This window comes from Amblyraja radiata, chromosome 4 (assembly GCF_010909765.2).
Source record: "Amblyraja radiata isolate CabotCenter1 chromosome 4, sAmbRad1.1.pri, whole genome shotgun sequence".
NCBI lineage: Eukaryota > Metazoa > Chordata > Chondrichthyes > Rajiformes > Rajidae > Amblyraja > Amblyraja radiata.
The window spans coordinates 1,525,383-1,545,068 of NC_045959.1; the positions used below are offsets into that span (position 1 = coordinate 1,525,383).

Genomic DNA, 19,686 nt, shown 5'->3' on the forward strand with positions numbered 1-19,686 from the left:
CCCGGCTTGGCAAGCGAAGGAAAGCTTGGCTGATGTGGACAGCGGACGGCCTGATGCAAACTGTGCCGGTGTTTCTCAGAGAGCTCATGCTTTATCCTTGTTCCCTGCCCTGCCCTGTGGAGTTGCTGCTTGTTTGTGAACCAGCGGCTCAGGTAGCGGATTGGCATTCGACACCGCTGCAAATTGTTCTGTTGCTGTTGTTCCCTTAAAGGGCCTGTCCCACTTTGCGATTTTTTCCGACGACTGTGGAGTGTCAGTGACTGACGCTCGTAAAACCGTCAAGTTGCACGACATACACGCTGACTTATGCTCTCCTGAGGGTGACGCCCGGTTAGGGGTTTGTTAGGGTTAGGGTTAGGGTTAGGGACCACAGATAGGCTGTAAAATATTCTTCCTTCAATGCATGGATTTTAAACATTAATATATTAAAATTAATACAATAAAATCAATTGTGCAAATGAAAAGATGTCTGAGTCGTTCAGTTTTACAGATGTATTGGTCCGTTTCAAGATCCAATCACCATCTCTAACTTTTCACACGGATGGATTTGGTGAATGTAGACTGAACTCCCATCTCCCCTCCACCCCCCTCTTTCCCCATCCCTCCACTCCCCCCCCATTTCTTCTCTTGCTCCTCCCGCTCCACTCTTCTCGCCCTTATCCACTACCCCCCCCCCCCCCCCCCCATCCCCTCACATCGCATTTTCCCCCTTTCCCTTTCTTTCTCCCATTTTCCAATCCCCTTCCCACTTTCCCCGACGCTCCCCATTTGTGGACCCAGCCTGTGACAGCTAGATCTGTGATAGATAGTACTGCACAAAGTCTACTCCACATCATCTGTTTTAGTAACATTGACTATGAGATAAATGCAGACTTTGGGAACAACACCCTCCCCCCTCCGCCCCCTCGCCTTGCTTCAAAATGGGTGGTGGGTATTTAGACCCAGTGGCCAGAGCAGGTGGGTGGCACTGGTACATTGCCTGTACCCAGTTGAAAAGCTCGCTGGGGGTTTGTGGCCAACAGTTTAGTTCCCATGCAGAATATTGGGGGTTCGAGTCCAACCTCTGGGGCCCCTGTGTCATTTAGTTCAGAGATACCGTGCCCTTCGGCCCACTGAGTCTGCACCGACCAGCGATCCCCCGCACACTATCCCACACACGCTAGGGACAATTTATACTAAAATACCAAGCCTATCAACCTAGAGTAAGTGTTAGGGTTACCTCCCGCACTCCAAAGGCGCACAGGTTTGTATAAATTTTCCCTAGCGTGTGTGGGATAGTGTGCGGGGGAATCGCTGGTCGCGGGCTGGGTCCACAATTGGGGGGCGTCGGGGAATGGGGGGGGGTTGGAGAAGGGAGGGAGAGGGGGAGAAGGGTATGGGAGGGGGGGAGTGGAGAAGGGGAAGAAGAGTGGTGCGGGGCGATGGGAGGATGAGGGGGGAGGGAAGAAGGGGGGGAGAAGGGAGGGGAGAAGGGTGGGAGAGGGGTGGAGAAGGAGGGATGGGGCGGGAGAGGGGTGGAGGGGAGAGGGTAGTTCAGTCTACACTCACTGAATCCATCCCTGTGAAACGTTAGTGACGGTGATTGGATCTGGGCGCGGACCAATACAAAATAAAACTGATTGATTCAGACATCTTTTCATTTGCACAATTGATTTTATTGTATTAATTTTAATATATTAATATTTAAAATCCATGCATTGAAGGAAGAATATTTTACAACCCATCTGTGGTCCCTAACCCCAACCCTATCCCTAACCAGGCGTCACCCGCAGGATAGCATACACCAGTGTGTGACAGGACGCACGACACGATGAGACACCCAAATGTTGCCCCTGGATTTTGAACATTCCAAAATCCTGGGGTGACAGGGAGACACCGCGCGTCACCCGCACGTCACTACATGTGTCACCATGCGTCACGACCCGACCACGACACAACAACCTCTTTTCAGGCTGTCGCCGAAAATGATGGAGTAACTAGTGGTTAACAATGGTATGACCATAGACTTCTCTAACTTCAAGTAGCCCTTGCTTTCCCTCTCTCTCCATCCCCTCCTCCTTCCCAGTTCTCCCACAAGTCTTACTGTCTCCGACTACATTCTATCTCTGTCCTAACCACTCCCCTGACATCAGTCTGAAGAAGGGTCTCGACCCGAAACGTCACCCTTTCCTTCTCTCCAGAGATGCTGCCTGTCCCACTGAGTTACTCTAGCAGTTTGTGTCCTGCTAACTAACTGTCTATCTCTTTCTCTTAGAGTCATAGAATCATAGAGTGATACAGTGTGGAAACAGGCCCTTCTGCCCAACTTGCCCACACTGGCCAACATGTCCCAGCTACACTAGCCCCACCTGCCCGCGTTTGGTCCATATCCCTCCAAACCTGTCCTATCCATGTATCTGTCTCTGCCCCTGTCTTTCTATCTGTCTCTCTGTCTCTGTCTCCATCTCTGTATCTCTCTGTCTCTGTCTCCATCTCTGTCCATCTCTGTCTCTGCCTCTGCTCTTTCTGTCTCTTTCTGTCTCTGTGTTTCTGTCTCTCGCTTACCAGTCCTCCCCCACTTTTTCCATCAGAAACCCACCTCAAAATTTGGTAATTGAAGCTCCCCCTAATGCTCCAGTGTAGTGCCAAGTAACAGCCATGTTGCTGAAAGGGTTGTTGTGATACAGCATGGTGTTCCTGACGTCCCACACCAGTAGAGCTACCCAACATCTGCACTCTCCTTGACCTCGTCCTTACCATACCGGCAAGTTCAGCTGAGTCTAAGCGAGGCTTCAGCCGGCTGAAGCAGCTAAAGACCACCATCAGAAGTGCCCTCCAGGACGACCAGGTGACGGACCAGCTCCTCATCATGCTGCAGGCCAGTAACATCAAGGACTTTGATCCCTGGCCAGCCATCAGTTTGTGGCATGCAGGAGGGATGAGGGCATGGTGGCTTGACACGGGAGAAGACTCAGCTGCAGCATCTGCCTCAGGACCTCACCCTGACAGTGACAAGTCTGATGAGGAGGATGCTCTGCTCGAGAGCGACTCAGGTGACAATTAAAGTGACTTTTAGATATATTTGAGCAGCTCTGTCTTCACTTTGCTTTTCAGGAGATGGTTTAAATATCAAGCAGAAAAGTTACACGTTCTCACAAATATAATGTTTCTGTTCATTTAAAGGTGATATCCCCCCCCCCCCCCCCCCCCCCCCCCCCAAATAAAAAATAAAAATAACCACTTCAGCCATTTTTATTGCCCTTCTGGGCAATCTCACTTGCCAAGTTCCATGATTGATTCAATATAGTCACCTACATCAATGACTCATCTACTTAGTAGCCACAGAGTAAAAGAGGCACTATGTACATTCAAAAGTATGGTGTAGGTCTGGACAGGTAATAATAATAATACAGTAACAAGTATGTTACAAGAAAAAGAAAATCAAAGGACACTTCCATTCTCTTTATTTCTTTTAAATTATAAAACCCTAGAGCAGAAGGGATATATTATGTATATATTTTTCCCCTCTTGATGTTGTTAGTGTCTACCTGCAACGGTGTCAAACAGATCGATTCAATTCTTTATCAAGTTACCTTGATGTAACTGGGCACAACAGAGATTGATGATTGAAGATTCAAGAGGAAAAGATCCATGCTATGGCCATGTCATGATAATTGTCGGTCCATCACAGAAAACATGCTTGCATCAATCTGTAGTGTGAATGGTCAAGCAAATATGTTACCATGGTCCAGGATTTATTGACACAGGTTGATCATACGCTGAATAATCCAACTACATTTTTGTTTGGAAGTGGAAAGAAATAATAGAAATTGCATTCATTGCAATGTGTAAAAAGAGTTGAGATACTGTAGTATAATTTTGCTGCATGTCATTGTGGGATATGTCATGTCTTGATTGGTGAATATGTTTAGTTTGTGACTTTATTTGAAGCAGAAATAATATTTGAATGCTTCATTGAGCATAATTCCGACTGGTAACTACGCACTTCGTCCGAGCATATTATCGCACGCGTCATGCAAGCCGTCTTAAATGACCATTTCGCAACCTAAAAAGCTGCGTAGGTTGCCCGGCTGGTAACAAAGAAAAAAAGTTAAGTGTTAGCCCTGATGTACATTTTAAAGGCTAGGATGATATATGCCAATATACTTGTCCATGCAGTTATACAATATACATGCAGTTGTACAGGGTCTTGGTGAGACCACACCTGGAGTATTGCGTACAGTTTTGGTCTCCTAATCTGAGGAAAGACATTCTTGCCATAGAGGGAGTACAGAGAAGATTCACCAGACTGATTCCTGGGATGGCAGGACTTTCATATGAAGAAAGACTGGATAGACTCGGCTTGTACTCGCTAGAATTTAGAAGATTGAGGGGGGATCTTATAGAAACGTACAAAATTCTTAAGGGGTTGGGCAGGCTAGATGCAGGAAGATTATTCCGTATGTTGGGGAAGTCCAGAACAAGGGGTCACAGTTTAAGGATAAGGGGGAAGTCTTTTAGGACCGAGATGAGAAAATCATTTTTTACACAGAGAGTGGTGAATCTCTGGAATTCTCTGCCACAGAAGGTAGTTGAGGCCAGTTCATTGGCTATATTTAAGAGGGAGCTAGATGTGGCCCTTGTGGCTAAAGGGATCAGGGGGTATGGAGAGAAGGCAGGTACAGGATACTGAGTTCGATGATCAGCCATGATCATATTGAATGGCGGTGCAGGCTTGAAGGGCCGAATGGCCTACTCCTGCACCTATTTTCTATGTTTCTATGTCCCTGGTGGCCACTGCTCGCCATTCATAGAAACATAGAAAATAGGCACAGAAGCTGGCCATTTGGCCCTTCAATATGATCATGGTTGATCATCCAAAATCAGTACCCTGTTCCTGCTTTCCCCCCATATACATTGATTCAGTTAGCCCACAGAGCTATATCTAACTCTCTCTTCATTGGCCTCCACTGTCTTCTGTGCACAGCATTCCACCGATTCACAACTCTCTGGTTTAAAAGTTTTTCCTCACCTCAGTCCTAACTGGCCGACCTCTTATTCTTAAACTGTGACCCCTGGTTCTGGACTCCCCCTACATTGGGAACATGTTTCCTGCATCTACCCTGTCCAATCCCTTCAGAATTTTATATGTTTCTATAAGATCCCCTCTTATCCTTCTAAATTCTAGTGAATATAAGCCCAGTTGATCCATTCTTTCATCATATGTCAGTCCCCTCATCCTGGGAATTAACCTGGTGAACCTAGGCTTCACTCCCTCAATAGCAAGAATGTCCTTCCTAAAATTAGGAGACCAAACTGCACACAATATAGTCCAGGTGTGTTCTCACCAGCGGCCTGTACAACTGCAGTAGCACATCCTTGTTCCTATACTCAAATCCTGTCGCTATGAAGGCCAACATGCCATTTGCTTTCTTCACTGCCTGCTGCACCTGCATGCTTACTTTCAGTGACTGATGTACAAGGACATCCAGGTGACGTTGCACCTCCCCCTTTTCCTAATCTGTCAACTTGCTGCTCAACCTGGTTTATGTGAAGCAAGCAGATTTGCACAAATGCTGGAGGAATCAGCAGCTTATAGTCTGCTATTGGATGTTGAGGAATTGAAGGTTGGAGTGCAGTTGACAGAACATTTCCTCTGAACTCAAAGTGCATGTGTGTCAAACAGATAATTATGTAATATCTGCTTTGTGTTATGTTCGAAAGGTTATTGAACGTGTGGGGAAAAATATCTCTTCTAGCACATCTTGCTCAAACATTTAAGTTCAGAATTGGAAAAAACAAAATTTAAAATCAAACCAGTTATGCAATCAAATGGACACAAAGTGATGGAGTAATTCAGTGGGTCAGGCAGCATCTTTGGAGAACATGGAGAGGTGACGATTCGGATTGGAACTCTTCTTCAGACTGCTTGTGGTGGGGAGGGCACAGAAGAAAGCTGGAAGAGATAAGAGGCAGGGCAAAGCATGAGACGTAATATGTGGACACAGGTGAAGGGGGCTTTGCTAGGCAGATGGTTGGAGGAAAGGCCAGAGATAAAGTGAAGAGTGAATCGTGAAGTCAGGGGAACAATTGTAGGACAGAGGCAGGGGGAGGGGAGAAATAGGTGGGGGTCCAGGTGGGGTACAAGGGAGGGGAGGAGGTTGTGGAGTAGACTGGAGAGGGGAGACGTAGTTGCAAGAGGTTACTTTAAAATTGGACAATTCAGTGTTCATACCGCTGGGTTTTAAGCTACCCAAGCGGAATACGAGGTGCTGTCCATTCAGTTTGCATGTAGCTTCAATCTGGCAATGTAGGAGGCCCAGGTCAGTTTGGGAGTTAAAATGATTAGCAACCAGGAGATGTGTATAACCAGTAAGCCCTGGTGGACCAAGTTCAAGTGTTCAGCGAAACGGTTGCCAAGTCTACGCTTGGTCTTGTCAATATACAGGTGGCCACACAGGGAACACTGGATGCAGTAGATAAGTTGGAGGAGGTGCATGTGAACTTCTGCCACACCCAGAAGGACTGCTGAGGTCCCTGGATGGAAGCAAGGTAAGAGTTATAGGGACAGGTGTTGTATCTCCTGCGACCGCAGGGAAAAGTACTTGGAGAGGGGGTGGATTAGGTGAGAAGAGATGAGTGAACAAAGGAGTTGCGGAGGGAACGGTCAGTGCAGAAGGCAGATAAGGGTGAAGATCGGAAGATGTTACCTGGTGGTGGGTTCACGTGTGAGGTGACGGATATGTTGGAGGATGAAGTGCGGAGGCAGGTGAGGACCTGGGGAACTATCCTTGTTCTGTCTGAGTGGAGGTGGTGCAAGAGCAGAACCATAGAGGAGACACATGTGAGGGATCCATCTATGACACAAGGGGGAAAACCACGTTACTAAAGAAAGGACATCTCGGATGTCGTAGATTGGAAAGCATATTGGGAGCGGAGACAGAGGAATTAAGAGTATGGAATTATGTCTTTGCCTGAGGCAGGATGGGTGGAAGTGTAGTCCAGATAACAGAGTCGGTAAGTTTATAGTATATGTCAGTCAATAGTCTGTCCCCTGTGATGGCGAGTTCTAGAAAGGGGAGAGAGGTGTCAGTGATGGTCCAAGTGAATTTGAGCGCAGAGTGGCAGGCCGTGATGAAGTTAATAAAATCCACGAGTTCTGCATGGGTGCAGGAGGCAGCCACGATGTAGTAGTCGATGTAGCGGCAAATAGTTGTGGATTGGTGGTAGTGTATGCATGAAACAAGGACTGTTTGACGTAACCAATAGAAAGGTAGGCATAGTTGGTACCCTTGCTGCACCTTTAACTTGGAGAAAGTGAGAGGAGTCAAAAGAGAAGTTGTTGAGGGTGAGGACAAGTTCTACTGGGCAGTGTAGAGTGTTAGTAGAGGGAAATAGATAGATTGGGTCTCTATTCGAGGAAGAACTGGAGGGCCTTGAGACCTTCCTGTTTGGGGATGGAGGTGGAAAGGGATTGGACGTCCATGGTAAAGGTGAAGCAATGGGGGCCTAAAAAATTAAAGTTATTGAAGAATAGAAGTGTGTATGAGGTCTTGCATTTAGGTGAGAAGGACTTGGACAAGGGAGGATGGGATGGAATTGAGGTATGTGGAGATAAATTCAGCGGTGCAAGACCAGACAGAAACAGTGGGTCTCAGGTGATTAAAATTATGCAATCTCCTTGCATTTACATATTTTACATGCCTTTCAGTAGTTAATGTATTAAAAGAACGTTTTCTTTCACGTGTGTTTTCTAATGAACGCTGCAGGCATGGATGTACGTTTGAACATCTGTCCACAGATGCTGCAGTGTTTTTTCCTTCTGCCTTTGAAAATTTTGAAAATCAGCATACCTGTCAGAACCACTGTGGAAGCATAGTTGCAAAAAGATAGTAACTGGAGAAATGACACCGCACATCACCAGAACATCAGAGCTCGTTTATAACATTGTTCGCAGAGTACTATGTTTACATATTCTGTTGTGCTGCTGCAAGTAAGGATTTCATTGTTCTAACTGGGACGTGAGAGAATAAAACACTCTTGACGCTTGACTTACGTTGCTAATGTGTGGGATAGAACTAGTGTACGGGTGATCGGTGGTCGGCGTAGACTCGATGGGCCTGTTTCCACGCTGTATCTTTAAATTAAACTAAAAACACTAAAACCAGAAGGAGTCTAAAGCAGGGCCTCTACCCGAAACGTCACCCAATTTCTTCTATCCTGAGCCCTTTTTTGCTTAAGTCGAAAGTCAAGAGAGTTTTATTGTCATGTGTCCGAGATAGGGCAATGACATTCTTGCTTGCTGCAGCACAACAGAATATGTAAACATAATACAGAACAGGAGGTAAAAGTTCAGTGTGTCTATATACCATATACACAATAAATAACCAGATAAAGTGCAATAGACTGTTATTGTTCAGAGTTTGGAGTTTAGTGGTGGACCCTCCAACACCTCCAGTTTGAATTCCATTTGTAATATTTTTGGAGAACCAGGAAACCAAGAAGCAAGAGTTAAAGCCCTGTCTCACGGTAGGAGCTGACCCACGAGGTACCCCGAGTGAAAGACTCGTGGTTGTGTACGAGATCCCAAGTGTATGATCAAGAGTTTAACCGAGTTCCCACGGGTATGACAAGTTTGCCGTTTTCTGCGATGTTCCAAGTTCCTCTCCCGAGTTAATCTTGAGTAACTACCAGGGTAGTGGGAGATGGTGGTGGAAATATTGAATGAAACACAAGCCTTGCTGTACTGTAGACTCTTCAGAAACCTGGTGGGTATGAGAGGTTTAGAGGGATAGAGGCCAAATATGAGACGAGGTCATCCCTCAGCCTCCTGCACTGCAAAGAAGAAAAAAACTCAACCCTATCCACCTTCTTCTTGCAACCCAAGCCGTCCAGGAAGGACCTAGCTTGGCATGAACAAGTTGGACCGAGGGGGCGGCAAATTTGTTGCGAAATTCGATTTAATAACAACCGCAAGATTTTAAATGGGAAGCTTGCGCATTTGGCGCTTTCATGAATGTTGAGCGTTCCCGAGAGCTTGTGAAACTAAACGGAAAATACGATGGATAAAGTCGCATGTTAAAAACTGCAAGTTGTTAGAGTGTCGCCCGAAGCAAGAGGTGGGCAGCACTGGAGCAGTGATACCCGAAGCGTTTATTTCTACTTTAGTGCCAGCATAGTTCACAACACGCGAGGATTATGTGTGTCATGTATTCGTGTGAATGAAGCGTGTTGGTGGGCGGGCAGTGTGTAAGATGGATAACAATATCATGGGACAAACTGGAGTCATAAATAAACAATAAAGAATAGGACTCGAGAATAGAAAACTCACCACTAACCAAAGCTTCAGCGGTCGCCATGTGCATGAGCGTATCGAATGGAGCCCTCCACTGAAATGGTTTCAAAACCATTATGTCTATCTCTGCTGATAAAGCAGACTCGGTCAGCTTGAATCCAGCTTTGTTGCACCCGTGACCCGTAACGTTATAATGGCCCATGGCATTCCCGAGTGCTCCAAGGACCATGGCAGCCTCATACCTCTCCATTGTACCAACTTCCTGAAGTCTGAGCAGGAAGCGGCCGTCCCTCGACTGGGTCGAGTCCCCACACCGGACTCTCCTGTAGTGTTGAAGCGTGTGGGAAGGAACTGCAGATGCTGGTTTAAACCCACGAGGAGAGAGAAAAAGCCGGAGTAACTCAGCGGGACAGACAACATCTCTGGAGAAAAGGACAAGAAGGGTCTCGACCCAAAACATCACCTATTCATTCTCTCCAGAGCTGCTGCCTGGCCCGGCCCGCTGAGTTCCCTGTGGGTAAGTTGAAAATTTGTTTTTGTTTATTAATCTGCAGAGTACCAAGTCGCAGATAGACAACATAAGATGGAGTAACTCTGAATGGCCTACTCCTGCACCTATTTTTTATGTTTCTATGTCTGACTCCAGTTTGTCCCATGGTATTGATATCCATCTTACACACTGCCCGCCCACCAACACGCTTCATTCACACGAATACATGACACACATAATCCTCGCGTGTTGTGAACTTAATGCTGCCTGCCCGCTGAGTTAAAGAGTTCCCACGGTAGACTCACGATACACTGTAAACGCACGGGCCACTACGTTCTTACAACGAGCTAAAATGTTTCAATTCTTAACCACAAGAGTAAATTTGACTCGTGGAAAACTTTAAACATGTTTGGTTTTTTCAAGAGTTGACAAGTTTCACGGGTACCTGCCTTTAGCGCCACGAGTCTCTAAGTTGCGTCCACGAGTTCCGACGTTACAGCTACGTTAATCGTACGTTATTACCACGAGTTTTAACTCGGGGTACCTCGTGTGTCAACTCTCACCGTGAGACAGGGGTTTTACTCCAGGGAGTTACTCCAGCTCCAGGGAGTGATTCTGTGTTGGTTTTCAGCGGCCGCGGCGAGGCGCCGACTGGACAGCAATGGTGGCCAGATCTCCCACAATGCAAAGGGAGGGAGAAAGTGCCCGGTGCCGACCAGGTTCCGTGGCAGTGCGCATGTGCAGGGCGGCACATGCACACAACCACGGCCGATGATGCGCTGGCCGTGGTTGTGCGCATGTGCAGTGGGAGGGTGTGCAGGCAGTGCGCATGTGCAAGGCAGCCGGCCGTGCCGACGGATGAGGAGCGAGCGGAGACCCGGACGCGGATGGCGGGCGGAGACGGAGAGTATCTGAGAGAGAGAGATAGAGATGGGGGCCTGCTCAGAGTTGAACGGCAGGTGTCCCTGGTGTTTGCCAAGCCGGGCAAAATGGCACAGCTTTAGGTTGCCCGGCGGGACTTTAGGTCGCCATTGGCACCCGGGCAACCATTAATTTTGAGCCCTGGTAATATTTAGGAAGTTGCTTTTGACTAACTGTAATATTTGGTGTTTTACAGGCTGCTGTGGCCGGAGGTACCACTATGATATTGGACTTTGTGATCCCTACTAAAGGTGACTCGTTATTAGAAGCCTACGACAAATGGAAAAGCTGGGCTGATCCTAAAGTCTGTTGTGATTACTCATTCCATGTGGCTGTAACTTGGTGGAGTGCAAAGGTACAGTGAAAATCAATATGGCTTTGTACTGAGCTGATCTCCATGTCCTTCTGCCCTTGTTTGTCAAAGCTTTCCATTATTCTTTCCAATTATATTCAAAGAATGTCATACCAGACTGGAAGAAACATTTCTCCTGTTCATTCAATAATTTCACAGGTGAAGGAAGAAATGGAAATTATAGTCAATGAGAGAGGTGTGAATTCCTTCAAGATGTTCATGGCATATAAAGATGTCTTCATGCTTCAGGATGATGAACTGTACCCTGCTTTCTGCCAGTGTAAGAAATTGGGAGCGATTGCTCAGGTTCATGCGGAAAATGGACATTTAATAGTAGAGGTAGGTCTAAACCAAACTGTGGCCTTGTTTGAATGGTAAATTATTTATGTGTACGCCAGTGCTTTTCATTTTAAGGTATATTTTGTTATAAATCAAGTATATTCAGATGTTCTTAATGAATGAATGAATTAATACTTTATTGCCATATGTGACAAGTCACAGTAAAATTCATTGCTCGAATACACAAGGTATGCAATAGTCACCCCATAAAGGGGGGCCGACAGAGTTACAAAGTATCCCGTGTCAGGTCCACCTTTGTTCTCCACCATCCCCCTCCTCCTGGGTGGCCACCCTACACCGGGTCCTCCATTGCTCTTCCCCGCCCTCCCAACCCGTGAGGCCCAGGCTCTGACCCGCCACATCTGCTCCTTCCTCCGACCTCTTTTTTTGGATTTTTCACATGTTAAGGAGTATTTTCTTCCAAATCAAGTATATTCAGATGAAGTCCTCACCAATTACAACATTTTAAAGCCATGGGGATAGTGCCCAGGACGCAACCCACATCCTGGGCTTGCCATGCTACCCAGTGGCCACATTTCCCAAGGTATGGAGAATTGGAAGAGCAGAACTCCACACCCACCACATGCCTGGCAAGGCAGAGTAGGTTCCAAGTGACAAATGGACCTTGATCAACATGTCCTGAAATCTTACCCCTGCCATGAGCACTTGTCTCCCTTGATTAAATCCAAGAAAGTTAACAACTATTCAATTTGATTTTATTTATATACACAAACATTTTTAATATAGCCGATCAAAATACAAGTTATAAAAACATTACTGTAAAGTAAAATAGGTCAATAACCACATATCCCTCCCTCATAGGGTTGGTGATACACTTTGAATGAATGTCATAGCGCTTTCTGATGTAGAACAGAGAGTGGGTTGCTAGAGCTGTCTGGACTCTCTCTTAAGTCATTTACATAGAAACATAAAAAATAGGTGCAGGAGTAAACCATCCGGCCCTTCGAGCCAGCACCGCCATTCAATATGATCATGGCTAAAGATAATGATCATGGAGGTAGACACAAAATGCAGCATCTCTGGAGAGAAGGAATGGGTGACGAGACCCTTCTTCAGACTGGAGGGTCTCGACCTGAAACGTCACCATTCCTTCTCTCCAGAGATGCTGCCTGTCCCGCTGAATTACTTCAGCATTTTGTGTCTCCCTTCGATTTAAACTGGCATCTAAAGTTCATTTCTATACATATCTGGAGCTCCAGTTGATAGTGATATTAATTAGGCTGTTATCTTCAATATCAAACACTGCTAAAACAAGTGTTCTACCTTCTAATTTATCCTTTGTACTCATTCACCAGGATAGAACATTTGATCAAATGCAGTCTTACCCCCTCCCACTTCACTTTGATTTGATTTTCTTCTGACTTATCTAATTACGTAATCACTTGATTACTTGTGTAATGGCTTAATTGTACTCTGTTTGATTTGACCGGATAACATATTTTCACTGTACTTCAGTACATGTGACAACAATATTTCAATACCAATTGTTATAAGGTATTAGTAATGGCTTTGTTGTCAAGGGATGAATTAATTACCACTCAAAGAGGAAAAGGTAAAAGCCTATAGGGACAAAAATCAGGGCATGGCTTATTTGTGCTATATATTTAGATGAGAAAATCATTTTTTACAGAGAGAGTGGTGAATCTGTGGAATTATCTGCCACAGAAGGTAGTTGAGGCCAGTTCATTGGCTATATTTAAGAGGGAGTTAGATGTGGCCCTTGTGGCTAAAGGGATCAGGGGGTATGGAGAGAAGGCAGGGATGGGATACTGAGTTGGATGATCAGCCATGATCATATCGAATGGCGGTGCAAGCTCGAAGGGCCGAATGGCCTACTCCTGCGCCTATTTTTTATGTTTCTATGTTTCTAAGGTTCTAATTTGGGATGGCTCAATTTTACAAGTTAAAACTACAACATAAATGCTGGCAAGGCACCATTAGTAAACTGGAGTATAGCTAAAGTTGTCACCTTGTTCAAAAAGAGCTGCAGGGCCAAAACTGGAGAATACATGCCTGTGAGCTTTAGATCAGTGGTGGGAAGTTGTTGGAAAAGATTCTTGGGGTTGATTAGGAGGTCAGCAGGATGATGTTCAGGGGACATCACTTCTACCAAATCTAATTGCATTTTGGAAGGAGGAATCTAGAAAACTGATAAGTGTGGAACCTTGTATGTGGACCTCAGTATGGCCTTTGACAAAGTCCTGCATATGAGGCTGATCCGGATGATTAGTTGCAAGGGATACAAGGTGTAATGACAAACTGTATCCAAATTTGACTTAGTGATAGGAGACAGAGTGGTGTCTATTTTTTTCTGACTGGATGTTTGTAACAAACGATGTACAACCATGATTGGTGCTGGTATGTTTGCTACATGAGAGATGAGGTGGTATTCCTCGAGCTTGCATTGGACCTTGGTGTAACAGTGTAGAAGACCGCTGACTGAAAGATCAGAGTAGGAGTAGCATGGCAAGCCCAGGATGGTTTCTGACATGGAAAGGGACTGCCTACGATTGAGCTACTTCTTCTGAAGCAGAAATGTGTGGAAAATTGTATGGATATTGTGAATTATGGGAGACTTTTACTTTCTACCATAATTTGAACTATACATAATTAAAAAATATATAAATTATTTACATTTCTTTGTGCAGGGTGCAAAGAAGATGCTTGAAATGGGAATTTCTGGTCCTGAAGGTCATGAGCTTTGTCGACCTGAAGAGGTGGAGGCTGAAGCCACACAAAGGGCAATTACGATAGCCAGTTGTATTAACTGTCCCATCTATATAGTTCACGTAATGAGTAAATCTGCGGCTAATGTGATTGCCCGTGCACGGAGAGAAGGTAAGAAACCGTGGACATTTAATCGTGTTTCCTTCTCATACAGCTGATTTGTAAACTTTCCTAACTTTTCTCTCAACTCCAGTTTCATGTACTGGACCCTAATTTGCTGATCCCTTTCCCCCTAAGCCAGCCGCACTGAAGGAATAATCGTGGATGAATTTCTAGGGACTGTAAATATAGCAATAAAGGAAGAGGTAGTAAGAGGTGATATCAATAAAAATTGATCAAGAAATGGTACCTAAAGGTAATGAGTGTTTAAAGTAGCAAAGTCACCTGGACTGGTTGAATGTATCCTGGATTATTGAGTGCAATAAAAGCAAGAATTGTGTCGATTCTGTCAAAAACCTTCAATATCATATACACACTCCTCCCATCACGTGCCCTCTCTCCATTGTTCCTATCTGACCACCTCACCTCCCTTGTTTGATCCACCTTCCTTTCCCATCAGATTCCATCATCTACAGCCGCTTGTTAACTCCACCAATCACGTCAGTGTAAAAGAAAACAGTAGCCACACAATACAGATTTGAGGTGATAGTCAAACAAACCAAAGGCAACAATGAGCTTTTTATTTGTAATCCTGAATACACTTTGTGATAGGGTGGTGGGAACAGGAGGAGGAAGTTGCTTCCAAAACTGAATTGTGAATATTTGAGAGGAATTAAATGGCATGGCTTTAAGAATAGAGTTGAATGGAGTTGAAAGAATAAAGACTGAATGTAGTCACAAAATGCTGAAGTATCTCAACCATTTTCTGTCTCTCTGTGGTGTAAACTAGTATCTGCAGTTCCTTCCTGCACAACAAGAATGAATGTACAATTTGGACATAATTCTGAACGAGTGCAAATGTGCTGCACTCATGATACGTGTGTGATTATTTGCGGTCATTATGCACAGCCACTGTACTTGAGAACTATCAGAATTCCACTTTCACCTTTATTAAATGTCTTGTGACATTGTTAAAATATATTGCCAATCAAACATGTGTGAAAATTATGTGGAATGTGTGCTAAAATAATAGAAACATGAAAAATGAGACAAAGTACTGGTGTAATTCAGTGGGCTAGTCAGCATCTCTGGAAAACACCCAAACATGTTCTGCAGAGATGCTGATTGACTGGCTATGTTACTCCACCAGAATGTGTCTTTTTTTTGTAAGCCAGCATCTGCCTTACAAAAAAAGACACATTCTGGTGGAGTAACCATAAAAATGTAATGGACTAGTTAATATGTAAATACACAGTAAGTGAGTATGTGCAAAGATGAATGCTCATTCAGAATGAAACTAAAATAATAACTTGCAAGATGTTAGATCGCTTTAGGTTCAGAATATTGTTTACCATTCCACGCTTGACATAGTAATATCAAATGCCATTTATGACCTCATGAGGGTGCCAGATACCATATTTGACAGGCAAGGGCATATGTTTAACTTTGAATCATAACCAGTAAAGCCAGGCTAAAAGATTAATAAGCAACTGTGAAGTGATAATCTGGTCATGTGGAGCTTGACTTTAACAATTTTGTTTCCAATACCTTTCATATGAAGATGCTAGAATCAAGGCTGAATGAGAGAATTTATGCTTTGAGCAGAGGATGTAGACAATGTAGAAAATGAGTAGTTTGTATCTGTATTCACCAAGGAGAAGCACAGTGCAGTTTAGTTTATTGTCACATGTGACCGTGAGAAGCTTTTTGTTGCGTGCTAACCAGTCAGGAGAAAGATAATACATGATTACCATTGAACCATCCATGGTGTATATATACACGATAAGGGAATAATGTTTAGTGCAAGATAAAGCCAGAAAAGTCTGGTCAAGGATAGTCTGAGGGACATCAAAGAGGTAGATAGTAGTTCAGCACTGCTCTCTAGTTATAGTAGGATGATTCAGTTGCCTGTTAACAGCTGGGAAGAAACTGTCCCTGAATCTGGTGGTGTGCGTTTTCACACTTCTGTACTTTTTGCCTGATGGGAAAGGGGAGAAGAGGGAGTGGCCAGGGTGCGACTTGGCTTTGATCATGCTGCTGGCCTTGCCAAGGTAGCGTGAGGTATAAATGAAATCAATAGAAGGGAGAAGAAGGGTTTCGACCCGAAACTTTGCCTATTTCCTTCGCTCCATAGATGCTGCCTCACCCGCTGAGTTTTTTCAGCATTTTTGTCTACCTTCAATAGACTGTGTGAAAGACTGGGCTGCGTCCACAATTCATGGCGATTTCGTATGGAGCTGTTCCCAAACCAGGTTCTGATGCATCCTGATGAAATGCTTTCTATGGTGCATCTGTAGAAGTTGGTGAGAGTTGTAGGGAACATGGCAAACTTCCTAAGGACATGGAGAACAGTGAGATTAATGTGGGGAATAATATACTAGGGCAGCTTGAGATCCAGAAGGAGGCAGTGTTGGGGTTCTTGAAGAGCATTAAAATAGATAAATACTCTGGTTCACATGGGATCTATACTAGGTTACTGAGAGAGGCAAGAGAGGAGATTGCAGGAATCTTGACAAAGGGGTTAAGATGCCCGAACGCTTAGTGATGGCCCAACCAATAGGGATAGATAGAGTAAGCAGTCATAACCATTTTCTCAGGATGGAAATGTTACATGCCATCTCTCAGCCTACATCTGGACAGGCTAGATGCAGGAAGATTGCTCCCGATGTTGGGGAAGTCCAGGACAAGGGGTCACAGCTTAAGGATAAGGGGGAAATCCTTTAAAACCGAGATGAGAAGAACTTTTTTCACACAGAGAGTGGTGAATCTCTGGAACTCCCTGCCACAGAGGGTAGTCGAGGCCAGTTCATTGGCTATATTTAAGAGGGAGTTAGATGTGGCCCTTGTGGCTAAGGGGATCAGAGGGTATGGAGAGAAGGCAGGTACGGGATACTGAGTTGGATGATCAGCCATGATCATATTGAATGGCGGTGCAGGCTCGAAGGGCCGAATGGCCTACTCCTGCACCTAATTTCTATGTTTCTATAATGTTCAGGCCTTGTTGCATTTATGATGCTGAACATTGTGCAATTCCTACCTCTGACCTTACGAATGAAGGCCATTGATGGAAAAGATGAAGACAATTAAGCCCAGGACACTACCCCGAAGAACTCTTGCCACAACATCCTGTGGCTGCAGTGATTGAATTCCAGCCACCACAGCCATCTTCCTTTGTGCTAGATATGATTCCATTCAATGGAGGCTTTCCCCCCTGATTCTCATTGACTCAAGTTTAAACAGGACCACTCGATCAAATGCTGATGTTGTCAAGTGCAGTCACTCTCGCTTCAACTTTGGGTTCAGCTCTTTTGTCTGTGTTTGGACCAATGCTGTAATGAAGTCAGAAGCAGACTAACTGTGATTGAACCCAAGCAGGTTCTGCGAGCAGGTTGTTGCTAAGCAAGTGCTACTTGTTGGCATCAACAATTATCCCTTCCATCGCTTTACTAGCAATCAAGAGTAGACTAATGGGGCGGTAATTGCAGGGATGAATTTGTGCTGTGTTTTGTGGACTGGACATACCTGGGCAATTCCCCCCATTGTCGGGTGGATGCCAGTGTTATGGCTGTTCTGGAACAGCACAGCCAGGCATATGCCGAGGTGGGAGATTGCAACCTTCACGTGGTCCGCCCTGTTTCGACGAATGCAATCAACCTGGCGTGCACAATCAAGTAAGATCAAATAGAACAAGTTGTCCTACAACTTTAGGCTGTGCACGCCATACGCAAGAAAAAGAATGCACATGCCGAGGTTTGGAGTACACATTTTCAGAACTGTCGCTGGAATGGAATCTGGGCTCTTTGGTATATCTGATGTTTTTAGCTATTTCGTGATATCATATGGAGTGAATTGAATTGGCTGGGGACTGGCATCTCTCATGCTGGGGACCACTGGAAGAGGCCAAGATGAATCATTCACTCAGCACTTTTAGCTGAAGATTCATGCTAGTGCTTCAGCTTTCTTTTATGTACTGATGTGCTGCTTCCCCCGTGGCTGGGAATGGGAATATTTCTGAAGCTTCCTCCCCCTGTGAGTTGTTTAATTGTCCATCACCATTCACGACTGGAGACGGAAGGATTGATTGGGTGGTAATTAGATGGATTGAATTTGTGGTCATTTTTGGAAAGGAACATGCCTGGGAAATTGTCAAGTAGGTGCCCGCATTGTGGGTGTATCAAACAGGGTAGCTGAAGACAAGTTGTACGTTGGAACACAGGTCTTCAGTGCTATGGCTGGGGTATGTGGTCAGCCATTACCTGATGTCACTTGAAGTGAATTGAATTTGTGTCTAATAATGGCGATCTCGGGAGGAAGCTAAGTTGGATCACTTATTTGGTACATCTAGTTGTGTATGGTTGTGAGTGCTTCAGTCCAATTTGTGTGCACACTAATATACAATAACAACAATACCTTTATCAAGAAGTTTTGTTATTTTGTGATTTAATTAGAAGTGCTACCAACAGCACTTTATTTATCCCTAGGGAAGGTTGTCTTTGGTGAACCTATTGCAGCCAGTCTAGGGACTGATGGGACTTCATATTGGGACAAAGACTGGCGCACTGCTGCAGGCTATGTCATGGGACCACCACTACGACCTGACCCTGCCACACCAGGGTACCTTATGGACCTGCTGGCAAAGTGAGTATTGTGAAAATACACTTAAAGCAAATTTGAAGTTTGCTTGCTCAAAGAAGGGGAGCTCAATAGCCGTGCAATGCTATTTCGATGTCCCTATTTAGCAAGCACAAATATATCCAGAAATTAGATCACAGTGCTTTTTTCATAACCACGGAAGTTCTTGATGGATTGTCTTCATATTCTAATCTCATTTTCCCTTTCAATGTTCTGCTTCTTTGCTGAATTCGGAAATGTTTGCTGTTTACAAATATATTGCTCATTTTGAGAAATATACAAACGTTTTCCATGCTCTAATACTATCTTCAAAAATATGTTCAACAAAGATGGAGATTTTTCTTTTTGGAGTTTTAAACTTTCACAGGGAGTTTACAATAAATAAGTATATAATCTTCTTGCATTAGCCATTCTTGTCTACTCTTAATCCATTGAATGTAGTTTCCCAATGTACCCTGGCCATTGCACCTAATACCTTTGTTTGTTTATTTATTATTAAGATCCTGGATTCTGATTAAAATAAATCCTTGTAATTTTGTAAAGTGATTAATTTATTTGTGCATTCAATATATTAAGTTAATACTTTGTTAATACTCTTCCCAAAAATACGTTTTAATTACAAGTTTATTAATTCATTATTTTTTTGAGTAATCTAGAAATAAAATAGTCTATTCCCCTAGTTGATTATTTTGAAAACCATCTTGTATACATTCCATAAATGAATGCACATTATTGCTGATGTATTAGTTTGTCTGGTGTACATGTAGTTTAATGTCCCTCATATTTATTCTATCCTGTGGCATGCTTATCATGACTTCCACCATCAGTGTT

General features: G+C 44.3%; 1 protein-coding gene across 3 annotated transcripts in view; it reads left to right on the plus strand.

Annotated features, from left to right (window-relative positions):
• Positions 1–19,686, plus strand: part of dpys (dihydropyrimidinase) — a 69,253-nt gene that overhangs the window by 11,299 nt on the left and 38,268 nt on the right. For all 3 annotated transcript variants that reach the window (XM_033018896.1, XM_033018895.1, XM_033018894.1), the window contains exons 2-5: positions 10,882–11,040; positions 11,197–11,376; positions 14,046–14,235; positions 18,705–18,861. In XM_033018896.1, coding sequence (XP_032874787.1) covers positions 10,882–11,040; positions 11,197–11,376; positions 14,046–14,235; positions 18,705–18,861 — 686 coding nt within the window. The remainder of the gene's footprint in view (positions 1–10,881; positions 11,041–11,196; positions 11,377–14,045; positions 14,236–18,704; positions 18,862–19,686) is intronic.